The sequence below is a fragment of the Zonotrichia leucophrys genome, chromosome 3, assembly GCF_028769735.1.
Source record: "Zonotrichia leucophrys gambelii isolate GWCS_2022_RI chromosome 3, RI_Zleu_2.0, whole genome shotgun sequence".
Classification (NCBI taxonomy): domain Eukaryota; kingdom Metazoa; phylum Chordata; class Aves; order Passeriformes; family Passerellidae; genus Zonotrichia; species Zonotrichia leucophrys.
The window spans coordinates 71,303,582-71,331,100 of record NC_088172.1 but is presented as its reverse complement, the minus strand read 5'-3'; the positions used below and the strand labels follow the sequence as shown (position 1 = coordinate 71,331,100).

General features: G+C 37.1%; 1 protein-coding gene across 1 annotated transcript; it reads left to right on the top strand.

Annotated features, from left to right (window-relative positions):
• The first annotated feature begins 591 nt into the window (after positions 1-591).
• FEZ2 (fasciculation and elongation protein zeta 2) lies at positions 592-27,186 on the top strand. The gene is made up of 9 exons (XM_064708778.1): positions 592-862; positions 2,375-2,483; positions 5,521-5,637; positions 7,023-7,167; positions 9,641-9,909; positions 12,644-12,724; positions 16,477-16,552; positions 18,733-18,798; positions 25,047-27,186. Exons 1-9 carry the CDS (start codon positions 627-629, stop codon positions 25,061-25,063), a joined length of 1,116 nt encoding a protein of 371 aa, XP_064564848.1. The 5' UTR covers positions 592-626; the 3' UTR covers positions 25,064-27,186.
• Positions 27,187-27,519: the final 333 nt, after the last annotated feature.

Genomic DNA, 27,519 nt, shown 5'->3' with positions numbered 1-27,519 from the left:
TAAAAGAAACTCAAACTGAATCAGGAAATTAAGCTGAGAAAACTGCTTGTACGTAGTTTAGGATATCAAAAATTCATGGCTCCTCAAAAAAAAACAATACAATCTAAAAAAAGCCCATCCTAAGCTATTGCACATAAGGGCACAATACAAAGCTAGCAAAGGATGGACATGGGAGTCACAGTGCTGGTAAGAAGTAGATTTTCTTAGAAAAGCTTAGATTCTTGTGTACTGGGAGACTAAATGGAGGCATCAATGACAGTAAAAAAACAAGTTACAACAAAACTACTGCAAATACTCCTACTACGGCAGGAGTATTTGCAGCATACTGGAACTGGGTGATCTTTAAAGGTCCCTTCGAACTCAAACCATTCCACGCCTGCCCCTCCTGCCCGAAAAGCCGCCCCTACTCGGTGCGGAGCTGCGAGTCAGTACGGACACCGCAGAGTGCGGCTCCGCGGGCGCTCCCTCAGCCCGGCCCTGCCCGGCCCCGGCTCTGCGATCACTCCCTCAGCCCAGCCCGGCCCGGCCCGGCTCGGCTCTGCGATCGCCGCCTCAGCCGGGCCCCGCCCGCCGCCCGCCTCCGGGAGCGCGCACCGCCGGGAGCGCGCAGCGCCGCGTCCCCAGCTATGGCGGCGGCGGCGACCTCTCAGCGAGACCCGGGCGATTGGCAGGACTTCTCGGGATTCCAGCCCTCCGCGGGGAGCGGCCCCGAGCCTGCCTGCGACAAGGGCGGCTGGAGCGGCGGGGATCTCGGGGCGAAGCTGTCCCTCTGCTTCGAGCCCCCGCAGGCCCGGGCTGGCGGCGGCGAGAGCCGCGTTCCGCTGCGGCCGCTCACGGAGCAGAGCGCGCTGCAGGACGACGAGTGAGTGCGGGCCGGGGGCGCGGAGAGGGAGCGGAGGGGAGGCCCGGCCCGGCCCGGCTTGAGGGCACAGCGCGGGCCGCCAGCCCTGCCCTGCGAGAGCGCTGCCTCTGGGCCTTGCGGAGCCCAGCAGGGCTTGTGGGCTGCGGGAGCGGAGCCTTTCCCCGCCCCGGGGCTGCAGCTGGGAGCGCCGGGCCTCGGCGAGGGGGCGCGTTCGGCCGGCGCGGCGCGGGTTTGACGGGAGCCCTCCGGCTTTATCCCCCTGAGTGCCAGGGAAGCGTGCGAGCATCCCAGAGCCTCTTACCCCGCCGAGCTGGCGAGAAGTACTTGTTCTGAAGTGCAGTGACCGTGGTTAGTATTTGTTTAGCTTCTTGCAAAGTGTCCGCTGTCTCACTGCTTGAATTTCAACATGGAAAGTGCAGAAAGCAGGTGAAGAACAAAATTGCAGCTGCAACTGCGAAAATTGTTCGGAGTTTTTTCCGCGGAGGAATAGAGCCTTTCTGGGCCATGCTGCTGTACAGTTTTTAACATTATTTTACGAATGCTTCTGTTACTTATTTTATAGTGAATGTAGTCAGCTTACCTTCATTAAAAATACTGCTGTCTTCCTTTAAGGTAACTCAGCTGTCTCTCTGTTCTTCCAAGATAAGAATAAAATAAAGCCTGTTAGCAAAATACTAGATCAGTGGTGTAAACAGTGGGGTGAGTTCAGTGAACCATGAATCACGCTGGGCAGTGACGAGGCTCTGTCTGCCCCTCTGTGTCTGCCTCGGCCTTTCCTCCAGCCTCCTGCGAGCCTTAGCTAGGCAACCATCGCAAACATCCACCCACAGCACAGCGCCTGGAGCGGGGCTCGCCTGGGGACTGGAGGAAGCAGCGTGCTCACGGGGCTGCTGTGGCTGCAGACTGAGCTGCGGCTTCACCAGCCTCCCTCTGCCTTTGCAAGCCTCCGGGACAGGCAGAGAGGATACACACTCTAGAAACAGTAAAGACTGACCAAGGACAAGAGTGGTGGGCTGAGCTCTCCTAGAAAAAAAAAATTGATTCTTCCAAAATTTTAGTCTGATCTGTACGTTTTCATTATTCTGTGATAAATGGAAAGAAAAAAAAGAAAAGGTTTGGCTCAGAACTTAGAATTTGGTACTCAGCCTCTGCTAAACATTAGGAATGTAATTTATAGCTCAGCTCAAATTTCATTGACGGAAAGGCTCATCCACCCCCAGAAAGGATTTTGAGTGTAGTTACATAATTAGTATAGAAGCTGTGTCTTCATTTATTGGTTTCTTTCACTGCTGTGCATACATTGTTGCTTAAAACGGGAAGTAACTTACATTTATCAAAAAAACATTTTCTCATAGCTTTAAAACACTAAAAATATTTTCAGTAATTTGCAGATGAATATTTAGGGAGGAAAATACTGAAAGAGGTATACGCTTATTAGGAATATGGTTATTGCTGATTCAGTTGCTGCTTGTTTTGAGGTCTGCATTTTTGTTCTTTTATTCTTTTCTTCAGGATTTGGAATGCCTTGACTGATAATTATGGTAATGTGATGCCAGTTGACTGGAAATCTTCCCACACCAGAGCTTTGCACTTGCCAACACTGAATCTTTCAGAAAAAGGGGTAAGTTCTGATCAGCAGAAGTACCCTCTTTGGATCTTCAGTACTCAGCAGGGAAGTAACACTGTTTGCATTTGTATAAAAGAATGTTGTTTTTAAGTGGCTGAAAATATTTGTAGTACTTGCCATTATACATGAGAGCTTTTCAAAAATCAAAGAACCATTGATGTATGTTTGTATCACCCTGGGCTGGAATAATTCAGGGTTAGTTTTAGATGACTCCTCATTAGAGCCAGAGCATGACAGAAGAAAATGTAAAATGAGAAAGTGTTTCACATAAAATCTTTCTGCTGTATGATTCATGTTGAACACTGGCCTGGGTAAGGGAAGAAAAGAAGCAGGAGTACTCTGATTTAGTAAGTCCAGTGAGGACTTCCCAAAGTTCATCTAATTCCACAGTCAGATGGCTTCTTTAACAAGAAAGGTGGCCCAGGAGACTCTGAAGTGCAAGAGCTTGTTTTGTTTTCCTTATTTAAGAGTTAGAATAGTTCTCTGGGGCGGGAACAAGGAATTAAGAGCTTCAGAGAGGTTTATAGAAAGGGTTGTCCTCTGATGCTCTTCAAAGTGGATTAAAACACTTCGTGAGGAAAAGCTGGGAGGAATTCCCATCTCACAGGTTTTCTGAGGAAACTAGTGGCTTATCTTTTAAACATAGTGAAGTTCAGTTATGTGGTAAAAATATCTGAAAATTGAGTAATGCTTTGGCTTCTGCCAAAGATAATTGATTATCATTAGATAATCAACAGATGCTTTTTACTGTGACAGGAGCAAAGATTGTTCTGCTGAAGAAGATACTTTGGGGTTCAGTAGAGGAAGGTGCAAATTTGGAACTCATTTTCTTGATTTGAATATCATGGTTATCCCTTGAATTTAACTTGTGTTTCTTCTAATTTTTATTGAGTCCTTGTTCAGATTTATAAATGGTTTTAGAGTAATTAAAGTCTTACAGTTTAACTAAAAATACAACCCTGCCATGCTGTGACCTTGTGTCAGGGGAAAATAGACTGGAAGACTAATGGATTTCTTGATAAGGAACTAAGTATAGAACATAAGAAAATGTTTAGTATAGTTTTTATAAGTTACTTGCAGGAAGTTATGAAGAAAGTACATCAAAAAGTGTAAAGTGGTGTTGCTGGATTAGAAAGAATCTCGGGTATGCTGCCAGTAGAGAGAAAACCAATTCATGGTTTAAACGTATCTGAAGTTTTTTCAGCTTTCACTCCACATGGAATGCCTTCTGATGTGCAAAGGCTGTGGGGAGTGTTTGACATACTTTTCTTCTGCTGCTTTGTGTTCAGCAGCATTGCTGGATATGTGACAGCACATATGGACCAGCTAGTATCTTATCTTCCTTACAATGAAAGCTAACAGCTAAGCAACACTTCCCTGATGCGTTTGAAACTAATAACATGCTACCAAAATTGTGCAGAAAGCATTTCTCCTCCTGTTTTAGCAGGGAAAGATATCAGGTCAATAAGGCTGATTCACCTGATCTTGGTTCTTTCACATGACAATCTATGCACACTTTTATACAGACAGCAAAAGAAGTAGCTGGGTGGAAGTTTTGCGCACAGTGGTGTGAGGAATGGGATTGTGCAGTTCCTTGTTTGTTTTGTTTTCACTAGATTGCTTTTCAATGGCTCATTCCCTGCTAGCAGGAGGACAGCAGGTATGGAGTGTGGCTGGGTGGAAAGCCAGGTGTTCCTTTTAGTGCAGGTTACAGCTGATGCCATCTTTGGTGGTTTATTAGTCTGTATTATCAAAGTGTTTTTGAAGGTCTCTCAAAATGTTTCTGGAGATGTCAGGAGTGAAAGCAGATCTCCTTCTAGATAAACTGTTATGCTTGCTTACTGGCCCATCATTGTTGTCATGTCCTTTGTGCATGGAAAAATACTTGAGGACAGCAGACATTTAAAAATGCCAGATTGGAGTGTATCTGTGTAGGAGGTGAAGAGAGAGTCATAGTGGAGCCTTGTCACTGCACAGTTACTGGAATTCAGATTGTGGAAAAAAGTGGACATTTGACCTCATTCTGAAGGCTGAAGAACTGCAAATTGTCTCTTTGTCCCTGCAGGTGAGCTATCTGGGAATAGCAGTTGCAGATTCAAAATGAATCTGAGAACTATTCTGAAGAAACTGAGAAAATTGGAGGAATTACAAGAAAATTTGAAAACTGATATTGTGAGACCAAGGACTTTTTACAGCTTGTCATGATGCTTGTAAATTAGCCCAAAGATGAGTTAAAGCAGTTGAGCTCAAATGGCAGATGTTGGGCATTGCAGCTTTGAGGGGCTTTTCTAGGCAGGAATGTAGCAATAGACAAAGTACAGAAACAATTTTGTAAATAAACCAGGATATGTCACTGTGTGAGAGTAAAATATGCCTGACTTATTAAGGAGGGGACCTATGTCCCTTAGTGTATGTATATCTTTGGTTTGAAAGGATGAGTGTCATTTGGTGGTGTATATATGGGAAGTGTTACTTCTCTTTCTTTCTGAAAAGACCCTGAGATATTCAATGACACATTTTTTTAAAATAATCTGGGGTGATACCAGCGTTCTGATACCACCATTCAGTATCAACTCTTCTCAGCTTTTTTCCATGTCTTTTATTATGTGATGAAGTGGAACCATAGAAGCCTTTAAAGAGGTTTGTGTAACATTAGACATAATTGGCAAGTTTTCCACCCCCCACAGACATTTCTCAATCTTCAATTAAGATTTAATTATTTCCTTGACAGCCTCCCATGTAGATGTCTGCATGTCAGTGTGTGTATGGTCTTTGTATATGGATATAATTTATCAACATTAAAGATTGACAGCTATTTTAGCTTTGTCCAGTTGCAGTTTTGATTTCATTTTCCAGGCTATTTGACAGAAAGAACTATTGATTCCATTATTATGGGCCAAGATTCAGTTTCATTCTTAAAATTCAGTGATAATTACCCATTTGTTTTTGTACATGTTTGCATGCATTTTATACCCTCACATTAGGGGTGTGTATATATATTTATATAAATGCACCTTTTCATGCTTTTTAGGTAAATGACAACTTGAACCTTGACTTGTCAGATGATGAAGAGCTGAGAGAACAGTTGGATATGCATTCTATCATTGTTTCCTGCATCAATGAAGAGCCACTCTTCACAGCAGAGCAGGTAAAGAGATCAGCAAAGAGAGTCTTGTTGGTGTAGAATGTTTATTATTATTATTATTATTTGTTGTTGTTCTTGCTCTTCACTGTAGCTAAGCTTGTTGGTTGTTCTTTGTTTCGGGTTTTAATAATGAGGGAGAGAGCATTACATCATTCAGATATGAAAAGTGTTTCAGTACTTCAGGTGAGGGTGATAGTCCAGGGTCTTTGAAATCTTTGTGTATTTCTTACCATGAATTAGTCAGGAATGCTACTAAATTAAATGTATGTGTAAAAAGCAAAAATATTTTAGAGTCTTAGTAGTATGGTGGAGTTTTTAGTTTTCCAGCATAACTGTGTGGCAGTTCATAGTTTCACAGGGCTTTGCTGTTAGAGAGAATTCTTTGAAGTTTTGACCTAACATGAGGGCAGATCAGTATCTCTACTATTAAGATTTCAAATTACTTGGTATCTAAAGTCTTCAAATCCATGGATTTACTTCAGTTATCTTGAAAATTACTCTTCTGAGTAAGGTCTATTAAGATCCTGTTTCAGTAAGCAAACAAATAATCTGTTTTGTTGTTGCTTAAATGGTTAGGCAATGGTTAAGCTGTGAACTGTGATGAACACGGTTATTAATAGTACAGGAGACAGGACTGCTTGAACTGCCTGGGCTCTTTTTTACTGTGGGTTAGATCTCAGCACTGACTACGGCCTTTAAACATCTAGAAGTTGCTATGTTATTTATTCAGATGTCTAGTTAATGATTTAGCCTGTAGAAATGGAATCATTTATGTGATGTAAAGTAAGCTATCTGTGCACAGAATTTCTGTTGTCATACTTTTTGTGTGGCTCAGGTCTTACGCCTGGGGATGCAAATCAACTTTCGGTTATGGTGGATCGTGAGAAGTTCAAAAAACTTCTCACAAGCACAGTAGATTTTCAGGCTGTTTAGAGGGCTTTTTGGTTTTTCAGAGAATTTTTTGTGACTTTTTCTTTGTTGTTTTTGTTTGTTTTCATTTTGTTGGTTTTTGGTTGGAGGAGGGAGGGGCGTTTGTTTTACACAGAGAGGTGTGGTGAAATAAGGAGTGCAGGAGGTAATTGATTTTTGTTGTTGTGTCTTCCTTCAACTGAATATTCAAGAAAGATACTCCAGCTTACTCTTTAATTTAGTTCTCTTAAGCAGAATCATGGGTACCTTCATATAGAAATGACCCCATAGTTTCAAATGCTATCACCAATTTACTGTTACAAGGTGTGATTATTCTCAGAGCAAGGATGGGGAGGAAATGTCAGCATAATTTTATTGATCCTCTTCCATCTGGTCTTGGTGGTTGTTTCATCCAGCTTTGCTTCAAATTGCAAGCTCTTCATGTAGAAGGGTTTCTATAAAGATTTTCATTTCCAAAGGTGATTGAAGAAATAGAGGAAATGATGCAGGAATCACCTGATCCAGAAGATGATGAAACCCCCACCCAATCAGATCGGCTCTCTATACTTTCCCAGGAAATTCAGACCCTCAAGAGATCCAGTACAAACAACAGCTATGAAGAGAGTAAGTGGTATTTATTTAGCATTTTTGCTCTTATGCTTAATGAAAATATTTTAAAGGGTAAGTTTGCCATGTGTTTGATTCTTAGCAAGTCCATCTTATGAAATATCTGCATTCAAAAAATATTTTCAAAATGTTCTGAAATAATAGCATAGATTTAGTGCATAGAAGACTTACCTTTGTCAGCTTTCTGAGTAAGAACAAAAATAAGACTATACAGAATTTAAATTTAAAGCAAATATTCTGAAGGTTGGTACATTGAAATGAGATTCCTTCATTGGTAAAGTGATAAGTTAGCCATTTTTTATTAAACTTAATTATTTTCTATAAAGTGAGAAACTGTCTTGATGCCAGTACACTGTTTTAAGATCAGCTAAAGCTCTTGGATGCTATTCAGTAAATAAAACTTACTATACCTTTGGTACAGTTTCAGTCATTGCAACATATCTTGGTAGACAGTAACACAAAAGTAAGGCAACCATTTCTTTTTTGCCCCATAAGGACCATGCATATTTTTTGGTCCTCCCTTTCCATTCCACTTCAGAAAGCTTAAGAGTGAAAAATATCCTTTGTATCTTTCACTCAAATTAAATCATGTGTGCTTCCCTATACAAAAAGCAAAGCAGAAATTAGATTAATAATTAAATTGTAGTAGGCTGAATTGCATGTAAAAAAACCTGTGACTAATCAGTTTTGTGATGGAAAATTTTGTGTAATCTTTACATTTGTCAACATGAATTCTAGAAGGTAGTAGGGACACAAAGAATATTTGATAGATGATTTTTCTGCTTTGGTCTTTCTTTAAAAGTTTGGTGCTCTCTTTCCTATAGTCTGGGTTAACAATACAAGCTCTGTAGAAGATTCAGAAAACTGGCCGACCTCTTGTGGCATGACTTAGAGTTTCTGCTACATTTCAGATTTATAGAAGAGATTCCAACCATGAAAATGGTCTCTTAACTGTCTCAACACATAAATTTCAGGAATGTGAAAGCAAAATGTATTGTGTTCAGCAGGGCTTCCTGGTTTTCTGACAGTTCCATATGTCTTAAGCTTTGGAGCTAATCAAGCTTGCTCAGTATTTCATATCATGTCAATTTTGCTTTGCCTCAGGAGTCCATCTTGTCTGTTGCATCTTTACAGTTTAAAGGTCAGTCTCGACCAAATAGTGCCTTGAGTTATTTTGGCAGATAATTTAACTTTGCTTCAGCAGTTTCTCAGAATCTGCTTTCATGTCTTTCAGGTCACTATTTTATTAAAAACTCTTGCTACCTATTTTTAGTGTGTGAAGGTGCTTCAGAATTGGTCTGCATCTCTCTGAATTTTTTACAGGTTTTTCCAAGGAACTCTGGTTTTCATAGGATAGACCAGAGATTTTCATTCATTTAGGATTGAGAGGAGGAAATCACTTTTATTTACTTTTTTCTTGGATAGGAAAAGTCATACATTAAGGCAGTCCAAAAATCAAGCTTGGTTTTAGAGCAATTGGATTTTTAGACTGTGAAGTAGATTTTTAAGTGTTGGCCCTCTCTCAGTACTGTTACAGTGTTTGAACAGAGTTTGAGGCCTAAGCTACCTGCTACCTGGAAAAACTGTGGCTCCTTGACACAGAATTGTCTTAACAGATTTCATTGCCTTCTCTTCAGTTGAGTAAGTGACAAGGAGCTTTCTCCAATCAGTTTTCCCTGCTGTAATTTAAGAGAAAAAATTCACATTTCACTTACTACCTTTGATGCTTCTAAGAGCTACACTTTTTTTGTAGTTTGTGGCCTTATTTGTATTTTTCAACACTTGCCTGTAGGTGCTTTCCCTTACAAGTATTCCTGTAGACAAGATATTTACTAGACTAATTCAATGAAATTAAATAATTGCAAGCATCTATGCAGTGTCCTTAAACAGATTGTATCTGTCAGTGTAATCAGGACTAGCTGTTTCTCAAGTGCCAAATAAGATTATGTTCTTTGACACAGCAGCTGCTGGGACTTGCCAGCTTCCTAGGCGTGTCAGATCTAAACTGGAACAGAAAGCAGGCCTCAAAGATCTGCTTGCTTTTAACCCAAGCAAGCCTCAGAACATCTGCTTGGTCATAATTGCACTATATGTAGTGCATCACCCAATAGTTCAGAAAATACGGAGCCCTTTTCCTTTGAACAGTGAGTGCAGAGCAAACTAGTAGTTAATAGTTGTGTCAGAAGTTTAGCACTTACTTCAGCTTTGAGCATAAACTACCAACACATTCTTCATATTTGCAGATTATCCCAGATTTCTCAGAATTAAGAAAATTTAGCCGTCTTATTTGTTGCTAATCTTGTCACCTCTGGGATGTGTTTATTCCTTTAGGAATATTGTTTTATTCTCTGTGGTTTTAAAACTGAATTTTTTTGTTTGAGAAATTTCAGAGTATATTTTCTTGTAGCTCCCACAAGTTTCCTCATGCTTAAAGTCTTGACATATTACTTTCTATATAAACTGTTTGTAGGAGTCAAAAGATTGTCTGTTGCTGAATTAAATGAACTGCTGGAGGAAATTGAGACTGCTATTAAGGATTATTCTGAGGAACTGGTGCAGCAGCTGGCTCTACGAGATGAGCTGGAGTTTGAGAAGGAAGTGAAAAACAGCTTCATATCTGTCCTCATTGAAGTACAAAACAAACAGCGAGAACACAAAGAAACAGCAAAGAAGAAAAAGAAGCTGAAAAATGGTAGCCCTCAGAATGGCAAACAAGAAAGAGGTCATATGCCTGGAACAGTAAGAAAATTTTTATAAGTCTTCATACATTTAATTTTTTTTTGTTGGTTTTTTTTCCAATAAGGGAAGTAGATTATATTAAGATACCTGGTACTCCTGCTTCCATACCTTCATTCACAAACAAGGCTTAAGCTTTTTGTGTTGAGAATTTTTTTTTCACAGGGCCATATATTTTACTCCTCTCATATTCAGAAAATATTTTTTAACTGTTTGCAAATCAGCCTGGGAGTAGCACACCTTTCTTGCAAAAAATACTGTCTTTGGATGTACTTCTCTGCGTTCTGTTGTCAGTAGGCAAATTCATTAATGTGTTTGGTTTCACTGTGTGAATTTTAGTATGTGTTAGTCTTGCAGGAAATTCACTACTGTTCTTGCAGTAGTTGCACAGATATTTATTGATCATGCTGGTTCTAGGTAGGAAAAAAGTGCATGTCTTACCCTGGATCTCCTACCTGTGGCAGAGTTACTGCATTCAGCAGGAGACAGGAAGGAGGCCAAAGCGTAGTGCATGTGTACAGGGAGGAGATAATTTGTTTTATTCTTTACAGAACATGGCAACAAAAGGAAAAATGTCTTTCAAGTAGAGTTGGATGAGAGAAGTCAAAGAACAAAAGAAATCAGGTTATTAGCTTGTCAATGCAATTTTTTCTTTCCTATCTGTCTAGTATAATTTTAAATTACTTAAGTGGGATATTAATGTTTGAATTTCTTAGGGATTCTTATGGGATGCAAAAAATGTGCTTTTGTATCTTGGCTAAGTCCCAGAAAGTATGCTTCAGTTCAACATGAGAGGGTTTTTGGGGTTTGCTTTTCAAATATAAGGAATAAACATTTATAATGAAATATTAATACTTCAGAATTTATTTCTAAACTTACAAGCATAAGATGCCTGTAATATACCCCAAATAGGGTTCTGATCTCATCTGTCAAATGAGAGATGTTTGTGTGTGTAGCTAAGTTTTAGTGGAACTTAAGAAAGTATATGTCTGGAAAACCATACAAAATTGTCATCCCTTTACAAGAGCACTGTGAATAGTTCCTGTTTCCTTCCCAGTCATGGAAAACCAAAAAGGGATATTCTACCTAGAAAGAAAAATAATTACTTTGTTTTGGAACTTGAGTCAAGTGATTCACAAACTGTTCTAGTTGGTTTAAAGATTAGAAACTTGAATGATGCTTTCAGGTATAACTTACATGGTCCCAGGATAAGACATTTTGGTATTTGGTCACTTCAAGATCCAGATGTGTCAGATTGCTTTCTAAGGGGGGTTGAACAGACTGGCTCACAGGTGAGACTGTAGCTGCATATGTGTGATTCCTTTGAAAATAGATTTCACTGTCATCAAGGACAGATTTGAGAGCCCTCTCCCAGAAAGAGGTGCAAGGTTCCAGGTTCCTTTCTTCAACAGTCTTTTTTTTTCTTTTTTTTTTTTATACCTTTGGGCTGTGAATGCGCACACAGAGAGTATTTTCTTGCAGCTTTGCAAAGACTGAGTTTCTATTAATAAATAATGTATTTGGTTAACTGTAATGAAATCTCATTTAAATACAAAGATTGGAAGTTGAGTTAAATTGTCATGCTCTTAAGAAAATGAATTTTCCTGTAGATACTGTAACTGAATATTTAAAAAAACGGGTGTTTTGAGTTTTTTGTCCTTGATACCATCCTTGGGTAAATCAGTTTCTTAAACTTTTGAACTTCTATCTCTTTCACAAGGGAAAACAGGGGAGCAGTTAAAAATAGTCAGGGCTTGAAGATACCAGTTCCTTCAGCTACAATATCTTAAAAGAGTTAAGGTGGCTTTGGCAAAATTTATGACTTTACTGACCTTGTGTGCTTTAGAAGGTAAAATAATACTGTATTCCAGCACATTTTATTCCTCTCACATAAATAAATACTTTCAGATAAACATGCTGAGGTGTGCTCATCATACTGCCCTGTGTCAGCAGCTTGGCTGTTTCTTCTTTTTATGTTCATGTCCCTTGCTGACTTTATATCACATGCTAAACATCAATACTGTTTTGATTTTGATTTTCTTTTACTTCTCCAGCAAGTTAAAAGGATTACAAAGTTCAAGGAAAAATATGTAGTTGGATTATGTACTGCTTTTTCTTGACTTGGATTCCATGATTCCATGCAATGGAGCTTGAAATCAATATGGGTTTATTATTATCTAATTGTGTATATTTTATGATGTGACAGAAAATAGGAAATACTAATTGTTGCTTCTATTGTGGAAAAGGAAGCATGAAAGCATAAAAAGTTTTAAAGAGGTAGAGCTGAAAATGACTACCTCTGAACAGTGTTTCTGGTACATGCTTAAAATCTGAAAAATTGGTGTCAGTAGTGTCTCTAAACATACACTGTTCAAACACAGATGTTAGAGGGGATTTTACAGTGAGCTGAACTTTGAAAAATGCTATTTTTTTACATTTTGAAATTAAACAGCCATAAAAGGCAAGTTATCTGAATTATCAGGTCTGCAGTATGAAGATTTTGTTTGACTAAATTTTGGTGTAGAAATACTGCTTAACTGCCATTATAAGGTTTGCTTTTCAATTAAAAAAATTAGGTAGGTGATTGAAGAAATAGAAGTGTGCTGGAATACACCTTCAAGCTTGTCCTTGCCATTTGTCTTTCAGAGTCTTGATAAATGCTGATTAATAGTCTTCTGAACTTTTCTCTGTCCCTTTTTTTTTTTTTGTCTTTCTGCTGTGTTTTCACTACTTTTAGCGCTTCAGCATGGAAGGGATCTCAAATGTCATACAGAATGGCTTCCGCCACACGTTTGGAAACTCGAGTGGAGAGAAACAGGTGCTGGGCTATCTTCTCCCTTTTTCTCATTCTTTGCTTGCACTTTTGGGAGGAGCTGAGATCTTGAAAATTGACAGTAGCTGAAGATAAATGCTGAGACAGGAAAAAACAGGATAAAATGCTGGAATCTCTGCTTTCCTACCTCAGGTTTCTGATCAGCCTACAGTCTCTTTCTCTCCTCAGCAGCTCAAGAGATTCAAGACTTGATACCCTGATGCACTGAGCTAATAACCTGTATTTCTTACCCCAGACTAAAAGTCTGTTTTAGCATAATGCATGCTTTAATTGCATGTCTATAAAAATCTAATAACCAGTCAAAGAATGTGTATAAGGTTAGATGTAGTGTTTCAGCCTTCAGCATTAGCAACTTGCATAATGGAGAAAGGTTTTGTTTTCTTTTTTCTTCAGATGTTCAGAGCTGATGCATCTAAAACCAGAGTAACACCTGGAAAATGTATAGACTGTACTCTTTTGCCTTTGAAAACTGCATGATTTTAAAAGTAGCAAAATATGGGCGCTGCAGATTACCAATATAAAATACAGGCATAGGCAAGTTTGTATCTTTTAGTTGGTTATTTAAATACTGAAATGTAGAGCAGAGACAGCTTCAGTGGGCATTATATAGATGTTGTGTGTACTTTGGAAGCAAGATTCTTATGCCTTATTTCAAAGTAATAACCTGCCTGCTGTTTCAGATCTGTAGTATATATTTTATTAACTGCATTCTGAATTTTTGTGAACTGCTAATGTTTATGCTGTTTAGTCTTTTGGCACACTACAAAATATTGGCATTTCACATTTTTTAATGTGTACCCACTATTTTAGTTTATGCAGTTTTGTCAGAGGAGTCCATTAGAGTTATTTTTTTCCCTGGTGAGAAGTCCATTGAGGCAATAAATTGACTGGTACTTTAGAAGTCAAGGCTGATTAGGCTTTTGTCTAGAAGATGAGTGTTGTATCCTGCAGAGGAGTTTAGAAGGTACAACAGCTCCTCTCAAGTCATTCTGTAATCATGACACTAGAAATCAAAGGCTTGCCTGCTTTCTCAGGCAAAATATATGTATGAGATTTTTTGAATACATTGATCCAGTTATTTGTTTGTCCTCAGCTTTGGGGATCTTAAACACGTGCACAGAGCTTACCTAACAAGACTTTTTATCACTCTCTGTTATCACACTACTAGTAAAGCTGTACCTGTGTGCTGTTTTGGTTTTTGGGGCTTTTTTCCTTGGCTATCTTAACCATAAATTACAGCTGTTTATACCCATATCTTTAGATATTTTAAATATCATATATTTTCATAAAGTGAGCTTATCTAGCTATGCCACCCCATCATACTTTTGGTTAAAAGACTTTCACTGCCTCCTATATAGATGTAAGTAGCATAATCGTTTGTTAAAATGACTGAATAACTCTTCCAGTCATTTTTTGAGTTAATTTTCTAATGTTGTCCTTCATGTTGATCACACTTTTCTCCTGATTTATCTTTTTCTATATCCATATGGATATAGAAAACCTCTTTTGGGGTTTTATATTCCCTTTCCTGTATCTTAAAGCAAGTCATGGAATATGACTTTAAAATAGGAATTTAAAATTAAATGTAGAGTAGAATGTAGAAAAGATACCAGCTCTGTTATGATTAATGCCTTGAAATCCATTTTTCTATGGCATTTGTTTTTGTTTGGGAGGGTTTTGTTTGATTAGGATTTTTTGTCTCATAGTGGGTACTTCCCTTTTTAAAATCTTAGTCCCATTTTCTGTGCATGTTTGAGACATAAGTAAAAATTACTTAAGAGATTTTCACCATATAAAGAGAAACTTCCAGTGGGAACTCCCTGTTCCTATCTGGTAATGTAGTCAAAAAAAAGACATTGAAATGTTGGTAGCTCTTTCTGGGATTGTATTTCCAGAGGAAAATTCAAGACAGTCATCTTCATTTTGATTTTCAGGCATATCAAACACTTTTCATTGGTGATGAAAAATTGCAGTGGGAATTGCTGCTTTATCATGTCATCAAATCTGCTTCAAAAATTTAGAGGTCACAGCAGATTTAACACTTGGTCATGTCAGTAAGCTACACTTCAGTCACTCCTTCATTCTTTTCATAATATGTTATCTTCACACAGCAATTCAGGAAATGAGTTTTTATCGTGCTTTTATAGAGACTGATTGTTACAGCCACAAACTTGATGAGTAGAAGGAAAGTATTTCTGGAAACTAAGAAATTCCTTTTTCTGTTTTTAATTGCTACTGTTAGAGATGAAAAATGGAATGTAAAGTTTACAGGAGAAGAGAAGCAGGTTTAGTTGATACTTGGTACTAAACAGGGTTAGTTGATATTTGGTACAGTGAAACAGGGTTAGTTTATATTTTCTACAGTGAAATATCCTAGTGTTTTGTTGTGCAGGTAAAGGGTAGAATGCCACATAGTTCTGAAGGCTGGAAAAGACAGCCAGAAATCTGATTTCTGTGTTAGTAGATCCACTTTCATCTCTGCCATTGGCAGATTCGGCAGCCTTATATTTAGCTATAGATTCTGGTAATTTTATTAAGAGCACAGTTCTTTGGTGGTGCTAGGTTACATCTCCTGGAAAAGAAATTGAAAATTGATTGTTTCCTGAGGAGCATTGCATACTCTTCTCTGCTGTGCTGAGTGAACATGAAAAAATGCCAAAAGGAAAGGGAGGGAGAAGAGCTCCCTGTGTTTGCAGAAGGCCGTGGGGAGGTGTCAGCACCGCCTGTGCAGTGGCTTCAGTGCTGCTGAGCCGAGTCTGCTTGGCTTTTGGGCAGCTGTTGTGCTGGGGTGTGAGGTGTGTGATCTGTGTGATCCTGCTGCAGACGTGGCAGTGTTGTAGCTGTGTGTGACATCCCTCAGCCTCCCCCTGCCAGTGCAGCTCCTTGTACCTTGCTTGTCACATGTCCTCTGCTCCTTGCCTGGAGAATTACACAGATGTCAAGCTGAACGAGACATTGAGGGTTAACTTTGCCTAATGCCTTCTAGCTGTAAAACTAGAATAAAGTTCCTCTTTAATTCTTAAAAATTGACTTGAGGGAACTTTCAGGAAGCTTTTCCATTGGGGAAAATTCCAGCTATTTTAGTACTTTTGTAATTCTGACCTCTTTAAGGAGAATATACATTCATATAGGCTGCAAAGTAAGGTGTTGCCTAAAATGCATGCAATATAAGACCCAACAGGGTTACATCAAGAATTTGAAAATTAATCCTAGTTGCACTGCAGGTATGAAAATCTTGAAAGATTTAAGAAATTTTGTTGTGTTTTGTTTTAAGCAGACAAAAATTAAAGATTTCAGTAAATAAAATTAAAAAGGAGTTGGTTTGAAACTATCTATGATAGTCAGCTATGAAAACTGATAATTTAAATCAAATTCTGTATTCTGGGATATTGTGTTCCATTAGGCTTGCCGTGTTCTTTTTGGTTGGAAGTGTGTAACAGCAGAAGGTGAAAGCCATCTGTTTCCATTTTCACCTAACTGTGGGACAGCATCATTTTCTTTGCAGGGAAGACAGTTAGCTGCATGACTTCTAGTAGCCGCATAATTTGGGAAAAAAAATCAAACAAACTTGGTTTCTGTGATAAAAGCTCTGAGATGGAAAGGTAGAATCTTAATCTGTTCTGAAATATGATTATTTGTAGCTAGCATTTTCAATTGCTACAATTTTTACAAAATAAAATGCAAACAACAAAGCTGCATGAAAGGACTGTCAAGTAACTCTGTTTTTCATTTGACAGTACTTGACAACCGTCATTCCTTATGAGAAGAAAAATGGACCCCCATCTGTTGAAGACCTTCAAACATTAACCAAAAGTGAGCATATGAAATTCCCCTGATCCTTTCCTCATTGTATATGCACTTGTGGCTGCTCAAAGCCAGTGAATCCATCCAGTTCTCTCTTCCCTCTTACTCTTGGGCATGTATGTAAAGATGAATGATTTTAACCATGGATTTTGGCCAGCTTGTTTCCTGAGCCTTCATGTTAGGTTTGTTTCCTAGCTGCTGTCTGAAACCCTGAAGGCCAGAAACCTGCATGTATCAGGAAGTAAATGTTCCCATGTTTTGATGTTGGCTGCATATCATGAAATCTGGTCATACAGTGCCTGATACATCCCTGTTTGTTTACATTTGCTGTGCTTTACTGAGGTTATTGTAATGACTTCAGTAAAATGGAGTGGATGTCAAGATACTTAGGACTAGTTCCATAATGATTGCATTGATTGCCTTTAAAATAGCCTGCTTCTCTCTGTGGTCTTGGCTGGGGGGTTTTGTTGTCAATAAATTTCAATAATTAGGAATTCCAAACCAAACACAGTTTTTACAATGCTTTGAATTCCCTGCTCTTCACATCTTTTTTAGGCCAGATCCTCAAAATTATTACGAGTTCTAACTCCTCTAGTTGTTTGATTTTATTGGGCTTTTTTTAAAATTCTAATTTGCAAGAAATCAAGGCTGTATTTTAAAAAAATACTTCTTATGGTGTTCTAATACAACAAAGCATCTTTAGAAGTCAGTAACATTTCCTTCATTGGATGCTTGTAGGAAAAGTTTGAAAATAGGTGGTAGAGTGCATCAATGCATTTGATCGGGTTTCAGTGGAGACTCTCACTGTGTCTTTAAGGTGATTTTCAGCAGCAGTTCTGTGATTCCACAGGTGGCTCAGGGGTGGTAAAAGGCTCATTGGTTGTTTTCTGCAAAGAGAAAATTCATATTATATAAATTCCAGAGTAAATGAAATGTTTAAGTAGGAATTAAAGTTCCCTTTATTTTTCTACAGTAGACAGCCTTAGGTGTTAATTCATACTTACTTTGTGACAAAGGATTTCTCTTTTTGTGTTTATTCTTGCCATGAAATTTTATCCTCTTGCCATATTTAAATTTCACTTGACACTATTAAGCACGTATTAAAGCCTCTTGAAAATATTTTCTGTTGTTTGATGGTTTATTAAAAAAATGTCTTGCACAATTGCATTGTAAAGAGTACTAACAATATTGATTTCTGTGGGCTGGTTGGAACTTGATCCTGTGAGTCAGTTGCAGGTTTGTGACTCACTGTCTCTGCTGTTGTTCAGGCAGGCAGTAAAGCAGGTGTTTAGGGTTGTTCAGTTGGTTTTTCTTTCAAAGCTCTGTATTACTCCATAGTTATGAACACTAATGTCTTCCTTCAGTGTAAAAATGGAAATAAAACACTTGTTATCATTTGAGTTTAGAGTCTCATATGAGGAATTTGGAGTTTATTAAATACTGCTTTTCAGTAGAATTTTGTATTTTTGCTTCTTTCAGGTGTGTCTGGAGCACTTTATAAAATATAGTCATTGTTTTTCTTTATGTAGTCACGGACAAGTTTATGGTTGTCCATTCCTTCTTCAGAAATAGGCAAGATGGACATGATCTACTCATGTATGTCACAAAATGGCATTTTTGCATTATTGTAAGTTAATGTTGAATTAAGTCATGTAGTTGAGATTTTTCGAACCTACAGCAGATAACATTCCCCATTTCAGGGAGGGGAGAAAAGCACCACTAATATTTCCATAGAATCATTCACAGCATTTTCCATTAATTGAGGTAGTGATCAAAGATATTAAGTAATGGAGCATGCTTTTCTGTCCTGAGATTTCCAGCTCAGCAATAGTTGTTAGCATACTTTAGTTTTTGGATGTCACGACTTCCTTCTGGTGAGAATCTTTTATAGGGAAGATGTTGTTGTTATGACTGATGGCATTTTACTGTAATATTAACCACATGGAATGGGACTCTTGCATTCAGAAACTTTGGAGCTCAGTGAGCATCACACAAGTGAGATGTGGAGAGGATGTGATGTCTCATTGTATCTTCTCATCATTGTCTCATTGTATCTTCTCATCTTTCACTTAAAAGATTTCTTACATTTCATAGTGGTATCTCTATGAGTAGTTGGAACTGCTCCAAGGTATTTGTTTTATATGTTGTGTTTCATTTATGACTAAATATCTGACTTGTTTTTTCTTTAGTTCTGCATGCCATGAAAGAGGATAGCGAGAAAGTGCCAAGCTTGTTAACAGATTATATTTTAAAGGGTGAGTATGCTTCTCAGCAGGGATTTTATTTGATTCTGAATTAACTTGATTGACTTCAAATGTGTATTTGAAAATAGAGATCCTACAGCATTCATGAATTATGTTGTCTTTCAGTCAAACACAGCTCTCATTTATGTTCTGTTTTGTCCAAGCACTCTGAGGTACAGTTTATACATAAAATATGTTTATTTTGTTTTTGTTAGTAAAATATAGCAAACTGCTGAATGACATCAGGAACAAAGGAGTCTGGCTTATGGATTGAAATGGGTATAGTTAAAATCTTCCATTGTACAGTTTTTTCAGCAATTGGAACTCAGACTACCCATGGTAGTAAAGCATTTGCTATGCAAAGTGCTTACAAATTCATTTCAAGTGTTACCTTCTGATCAATAGTGAAAAGTATTTATTTTACTTATTATACCTTCTTTAGATATTGTTTTATAAGTTTTTGTATGAGTCATTTATTTTCCAGTCTTACACATTGGCCATGTTTAAAGAATGTCAGACATTAAAAAATACTGTTTGCTTTAGCTTTAAAGAAATTGTTCCAGGTAGTTTCCAAGTTGTTAAATTATTTTAAAGTGTTTTTCATCTGACTTCATTTTTGCCTAGATCTTGCTAATGCTTATGTTCTTACTTAATTCTTGGCATATGATACAATTTCCTTAAGTAATTAAACTTTAGCAAATGCATCAAACTCCCAAGGTCTGAGCAAATACCTGTACAGAAGGATTATGGGTGCCATTTTATTTGCCACCAAAATGTGTATAATACTCAGCTTTTCATATGCTGCGGAAGCTTTTCTCTTCTTTTGGTATCATGTGTTCCAAGTCTCATCTTTTTTTCAAACATACTGTCTTTTGACTTCACTCACCCCATATGATTTTTAAAGGTTTTTGTATTTCTTACACAAATTTACAGTCACTCTCATAATCTCATCTCACAGATATCTGAAAGGACTTTCAGGTTTGAGTTATGGGTGACATATAGTGTGCTTCAGAATGTAGTGTCACTTCAGAAAATCTGAAAAAAGACATTCAATATTCTGGAAGCTCCAGCAGACTTCCTGTTGAAAGAGATCCATTTCTAAGTGTTGTGTAGGGTTGAAGAACTGCCACATAAAATAAGAATGCAGAGATCCTTTCAATTGATTCCTTTGATTTTTCCACTGTTTACTTACTCTGCAAAAATTCTTCCTAAATTAGACAGATGTGTTTGCATGTGAACCATGTAGGATCATGGTCAAGGTTTTTTTTAGTCTTGATGGCACTAAACTGTAGTTCTGTGAAGCAGAATCTTTGACCCAAGAGGATGAACTGTTGTCAGTAATTAAAACTTTTTGCTCTTCATAATACATCTGGTAGTAAGTGACTGGATTTAACAGTGCTTTTCACACTGTCTGCTCTTATTTTTAGATGTAGCTACCCAGAGGAACTTTCAGATTACAGGGATATTGAGGAGAAACTGGCAGCTTAGAGAAATGGAGAAATCTTTTTTAATAGCAAAGAAGGCATATAAAAGTGCATTACCTGAACATATGAGAGGATGAGCTAGGAAGCTTGAACTGAAGTTCCTTCCTGCCTCTTATGATGTGCTCATTACTTGAAAATCACCAAGGATGTTCTACTAGTGAGATGCAACAATTGCAAAAACATCATGCATTGAAGTGTCTTGGATCAAACATGTCGTCCATCATATGCAAACATTATTACCTTTAAATTGTGAAACACAAATTGTGGGAACATGAAGAGTAATCACATCACTCACAGTGAAAGGAAAAGTCATTTTCCCTCCAGCTACCATTTCCTTAGTGAACAGAACCAAGCCTTTCTTCATCCTGTGTGGATTTGTGTGTTCAGTGGCAGATAGTTGTGAGTGCAGAGCTAGTGAGCATAGAATTTTACTCTTCCTTTCAGTATAGCCTTAACTAAGCTTTATATGCTATGTTGACATGATGTTAAATATTTATAACTCGGCTAATGGTGTTACCTTGTACTGTAGATTTATTGGCACAGGCCAAGTCTTCCAGTTGTTTCTGAAGTTGTAACCTGCTGCTCTTTTTCTGCCACTTAAACTTCTGAACTGAAACTCCCACAAGGCTTTAATGGCACAAAATACTCCCAGCCACCAGTCTATTCTCTGCACATTATTTTTAAAGCTTGTTAAGAGGAGATAAGTTGAATTCTTTACAACCACTTAGATCAACTTTCAGCTGAGCTTTAATACCTGAAATTCTAACCTATTTTTTAAATTCCAAAATAAAAAGAGTGACCTACTTTTTGAGGATTTTCCTCTTTTCACTGTAAAGATTAAAAGTGTCTTGGCAAGGTAAAAATTTTTAAGAAGATCTAGGGTTTAAATTTGTTTCCCGAAAGAAGTCGTGGACCCAGTGGTATAGTCCATATGGTGTAGTGGTAATTGTATTCATTTTACACTGAATGGATTTTATTAATTTTTCTTAAGCTTTAATCAAGAAATGAAATTTTGAAATGTGTGAATTACATCACCAAAGGTACTTGGTTCTGATAAAATCTGTTAAGTACGTGTTCCTTTGAGGATCATTTTTTCCAGCCTTGCAACAAAAAAAGCAGACAGTAAATTACCTGTGACATTAGGATATGTGTAGCTTTATGGGAAATCCAGTTTGGCATATGACTGCACAGAGGTTAAAACTTTTTTCAAACTTTATATTCTGTTTTACAGAGCAGAAAAAATAAATCATACAAACATGCTCTTAATTATTTTTTTAAAGCAGCACATGCTCTTAATTATTTTTTTAAAGCAGCACTGTCTTGCTATTCTGGGGTATGTAAAAAATTAGGATAGCAGTCTTATGTGGGTGTTATAGCTGTCCACAGAATTATTAACAGACTTGCCCAGATACTAGTGGTCACTGTTGACAAGTTACTTAAATTGTTCAGAAGCAAAAGCTGAAGAAAAAAATGTCAGGAAAAATTACTGCCAAAGTATTGTCAGTACAATATAAAGGAACAAATAGAAGAATGCTGTAAACATGGAAAGGTGAATGGAACCATAAAATTGAGCATAATTGTTGATGTAACATAAAATCTTACCACATGACTGGTGTTCTGAGGATAGTGAAATAAGTTTATATTTTCTCTGAATTCCAGTGTGTTTTGTAGAATTCACAAATTCTGCGTAATCTTGAATAACATGAACTAAACACCCAATAATTCTGAAATTTGGATTGTGTAGGAAGACACAGACCCTCTCTGTGTGTGCTAATACTCACTATCTGCATTTTATAATGATTGGGTGAGGTTGTTTGGACAACAGCTGGAACTTGAAGGACAGTTCTGCAGGTCTGCTACTGACTTTCTGTGTTACCATGAAAATTATTTTTTTCCATAACCAGCTAATCCTTCTGAAGTGCTGGAAGTGGAAATCTTCAAAACGTGGTGTGTGCAAATCCAGTGTAATAAAGAAATTAAAAAGCACAACTCAGGTCATTTTCTGTTAGGGGATAAAACTATCTTTACATGCATTTCTCAGTAGGATTATTAGTTTTGAAATTATTTCTGGTGCTTGCTTTCTTTAAAGCATCTTCTTTCCCCAATTTCTGCTGCCCCCTTGTGTCCCCCAAAATGTTAAAAATATCATCATTTTCCTTGTCATGCTTAAGTCCCTCTTTCCAGGGGTCATTTAGCTCTCCCCTGGATCTTTTCTGTAAGGAGTATCTCCTCAAAGGTAAGTATCCCAAAGCCAGACTAAGTTCATACCCTGTGAAGAGTCTGGTACAGTGTAGCAGCTTATCTTCTCTTGTTCATGTTTCTCTTATTGCAGCCAAATTACTTTCAAGGGGCTATTTTTCCTTTTGTGAGGTTCTGTTTGATTTTACTTCTCAGTGAACATTTTTATCCTGAACCTAAAGATAATGAAAGGGAATTAGTGATTTGCTTTGCAAGTGAACTCTAGTTCTTCTCCCACTAGCGTGTGATTCATATTATATTTTATAGATTTAGAATTAAAATAGCTGGTAACATGAAATTGATCAGCATTTGCAATTGTGCTTATTTTTTTTCTGAATGTATTTTAATATACCAGTATTGTTATTATATTTTATCACTAGGAGTCATGAAGGAGAAACTGGGATTTTAAAAAGGGTAGGGGAATGAATTTACTGACAGGGAAAGAAATACCAAACCAAGATTGAAATTCCTTATCTTAGAAAGCACACTTCTGGACTGAAGCTGGCAGCTTAGTAAGGTCACAGTATTTAAATGCTGTTTTTTCTCATCTTTCTATTGGCCTTTTTTGATAGTTGAACTAATAGAGTGTGATTTGAAAACTCTGTGCTTATGTCCATTGAAAGACCTAAATAGGCTTAGTGTTTTGTGCACAAGTTAAGCTGTAAAGCAGGTGGAGATATTTGTGTCATACCTTGTAGCTGCATTGGGTGTAGGTGTTGCAACAGTAGTAAGTACCATATCCTTTGATGAAAGTGTGTTGGTATGGACAGTGCTCATTGAGTTTTTACTTTCTTTTTAAAGCTTTCAGTCTTTCTTCTTGTGCGTGTGATATAATGACTTTCTGCATAATGATTAATTTGCCAAGTGCAATAATGCAAGTATTATTTTATATATATTATAAAAATTAATATTTATATTATTAGTATTATGTATATTCTATATAGTGTAGTTGCATCTGTAATCTTTGCAGTATGCAAGTTTAGGTTGCTTTCTGAAGAAATTGCCTCTGTGCAGTTGCTTGCCTCTTCAGTGTCACAAGTAGCAACTGCCAATTTCAACCCTGCAAGACAGAAGCAGGTGTTGTGGGAGTAACAGAAATACTGTAAGGAACAGCATCTAGGTAGGAGAGGGACTGGAACTGCTGTTTGCATTGAGCTGGTGGCTGTTGTCTTGAAAAGCCAACATCTCCTCGAGTCTGATGTTTTCACCTGCTTGAATGCCCATACAGGGGCTCCTGCTTCTTTGGGGCATGAGAACATGGAGAGGGCCTGCTGGGATGGACTTCACAGCAGGTTTAAAGTAGAAGCTCAGGACAGCATTGTGGGAAGGGGAATTATCTTGTTTTCTTGCTACATGGGTAGTGAAGAATATCTGACAAAATCTGCTGGAAGCAAGAGTTCCTTAATTTGTACTTCCAGAACAAATCAGTGATACATATGAAATGTCAACCAGTGTATACACAGAATGAAGTATTAGGGTAGGTTGTCTGGTATCACATCTAGACATGTCACTTCAAGAGTACTACTTTTAAACCTCCAGTTTTTACAAAATGTGAAGATTTAGCTTTGTGTACATGGATAATACTTACATAACTATTATATAAAATATATAAGTATGTACTTACAGCTGGAATTATTTCCTTTGAAATCAGATGTGTTATTACAGTAAACTTTATAAGATGTATTTACTGCTAAGCTCCATGTTCTTTTCCAATAGTCCTCAAACATTAATTGTGACAAAAATAGAGTGCTAAAAATAATATCTTATGCATTAGTAGTTAGTAAAATGCATGAATTGTCTAGTATTGTTTTCTTCTTTTTTCTGAATGTAGATGTCGTGAAAGCAGGAAAATTGCCCGTCTTTCTCCTTGCTATTTCATTCCTGATCTTTCAAGTAAAAACTTATCATTTCTTTTGTTTTAATTAAGCAAGAATTTGCACCTTGTTCTATTTTTAAATTATGCAAGTATTTCAGATAATGAGAACATTTATTTTCTTGCCTTTGAAGTTTTTGTTTTAATCGTTACACCTGACTTCTTTATTTGCTTTTGTGTTGTGCTAGCATTGGTTTGAAAGCTGGATTGCTCTGAGGTTTGTGTCTTCCATTGAAACAGGAATGAGAAACACGTGAAGGACATGTCTTATCTTGCCACTCTGTGATTCTAGTACCCGCACCAGAATTAGAAAGTAGAGTTAGTATCTCAAATTGTCCGTGCATATTTTTAAAATATAACTGCATGCGTCACCTGTTATTTAATGTTCTGTTTTCTGATATAACACTTTAAAAAGCACTATTTAAGACATGACCTTTAGTTAACTCATTTCTGGATAATGCTAGTTAAAGATAGTGGGTTGTGTCACTTCATTACCTTTTGAGAGAGGCTGAAAATTTAATTGCCAGTTTCAGTTGATTACTAGATTTGACCGTGCTACTAATAGGGTAGAATCCAACACTTAAATATTTTAGTATATACATTACATTTTTATGCAGATCAACTTCACTGATATTTATCGATGTGTATTTGTGGTTTTTTTGCAGTTCTGTGTCCCACATGAAGAGGGCTGCCTTTCAGAATTAGCCATGCTCCTTTCTGTGATGAGAAGCTTTCCTTGGATATAACTCATAGTATTTTTTTCATTTGGCACTATACCTGAAGCAGTATTCATTTACCTCCTCCATGTGTGTGGATTTTCTGATCCTACAATAAGTCATCTGGGCATGACAACTCATCCAGTTTAATTTAATAGTGCAATGAACTGGAGCAGGGAACAAACGTTGTACAGTTTTACTCGCATTGTTCTGACTTTTTAAAGTCTATTTTTTCATTGTATAGCATGTCGTAAATCCTCCTGCACATTTTGTTGTTGGAAGGAAAGGTAAACTTTGAATAGTGTAAATAAAATAAGCTTCATTTTAAGGAATCCATATTTAAAAGCATCCTTAATTCCTAAACAAAGATGAAAAAATGATGTTAGTCAGACTTGGAATTTAAGATTCAAGTGAGTTCTCCAGGACACTCCAGAAAGGTGATTGTGAAAGTCAGCAATCAACACTGCTTTGAATACAACAGATTTGTTCATAGATGAACAAATCCAGATTTCTTGGTTTGACATAAGTAATTGTGTGTTACTTGTTCTTGGTATTAACACAAACATCTGACTAATGTAATATTTCATGTTTGGTTTTATTTTAATTAATAATGTTCATGTGGCTTAGATATTCTCCCATATTGCTGCTATAATTTTACTGGTTTTAAAAGGTGTTTTATCTTAATGAAAATGCTTCAATATATAAACATTTTAAAAGGCAGTATCTTTTTAAAAATACATGTACAGTTTGAAAAACTTGCACCTGGCTTACAAGTTAGTATTATGTTGAGATGCTTGTTGTTATGTATCTCTGAATTTTACTACAAATATCTCTTGTAAATTGTATGCACTGTCTCCTCTGTGATGATGTACCTGCATTCAAACAGATGAGAATGTATTTTATAAATCCTGTAAAAGAAATGTGTCCCATATTCTCAACTTTATATACTTGTCACAAGTAATTTTGCCAGCCTAAAAGATGAGATTGAAATGTAAGGAGTGCTAATTTAAAAAACAAAACCCAAAAAACCTGCTTTTTTCTAGGTTGAATTTCTATTGATTCTTCATCCAGATGTATATACTGAATATCTGAAGGCATTGGAATATGCTGTTCTAAAGAGATAAATGTATTTTCTTCAGTTTTTTTCCATCTAAATTCTTAAGGGGTTTTGTTAGTTAAAGAGAAATTTTATCCTGAGTACCTTGCATCATCTTTAATGTTCAGCTTTATTATCTTCACCAAATACTGTTTTGATCAGTAAAACAACATGGTTTGAAGATAGTTCTCATAATGTTTTTCAGGTTTTTTTTTTCTCAACGCCTCAATGTTTTTGTCTTTTGTGCCTTTATCAGCTTAAAATTCTTTTTCTCCTCCCTCTCCCCCACTTGACCACCAATGTATACTTGCCAGCCTGCTCAGGAATAAATAGATCCTCTCCATAAGTGTGGCATATGTGAAGAAGTTTTTTTGTTGCTTTATTTTAATTCATTTGTGGTTTCTCTAAAAAGAAAGCAGCCATTTATTTCTGTAGCTGGTGTGTTATAAATTCATTATGGCATGCTTTTTGTGTAGAAATTCTTGATGTTGACTGTTGATGCCTGGAAATGGGCAAAAGGGATGACTCTGCTTTATTTTAAAAATAGTGCACATGTGAAACCCACCATGTCTCTGTGTGAGATTATTCAGAGGTGCTTCAATCTCCTGGTGAGGCTTGAAGTGACAAGATGGAACAAAATAAAACAACAGCAATTAAGAGAAGAGTAAAAAATTGTAAAAAAAAAAACCAACAAATAAACTTCTGTCACAGTTAATGTTACTTGTAACAAATCTTCGATGACTTAAAGTCACAAACTACTAAAAGTAATGAAACTGGAAATAAAGACCAGAAACAGCTTTAGTGAGCTAAGCATCTGCTTGGGAATTTCATGCCTCTCATCAGACTAAACTAAGGTTTCATTATGAAAAGTACTTGTTTACCTTGTATGCATTAAACAACAACTGCCAAATGTGGCAAGTATTGTATGTATACCTATATATGTACATAAACAGATCTCAAAACATTTGAATAAAAAGAACCATGCTAATCTGCTTTTCTGCTGAGTTCTATGTACTTTGTATTTTCTATTATGCATCCTTTTTTTCCAAAATCCATTATTGAATCTCGCATTCTTGCAGGGAGATGGATTTCATTCTTCTTTTTAGTTTTAGCATGTGACTTGTGTAAATGGCCACCCAAAACCAGCTGACAGATACCTTAGCAAAGAGTTTGTGAAAATCCACTGTTTTTGATACAAAGAGTCCTGGAAGTGAAGTTGCCCTCAAATCATTGAATTTTAAGGTACTTAATTTATTTGTATCACTTTCTTAATTTGCTTGTTTTTATCTTACCCTTTTCTGTATTTTAGGTATTTTGTTTGAAGTT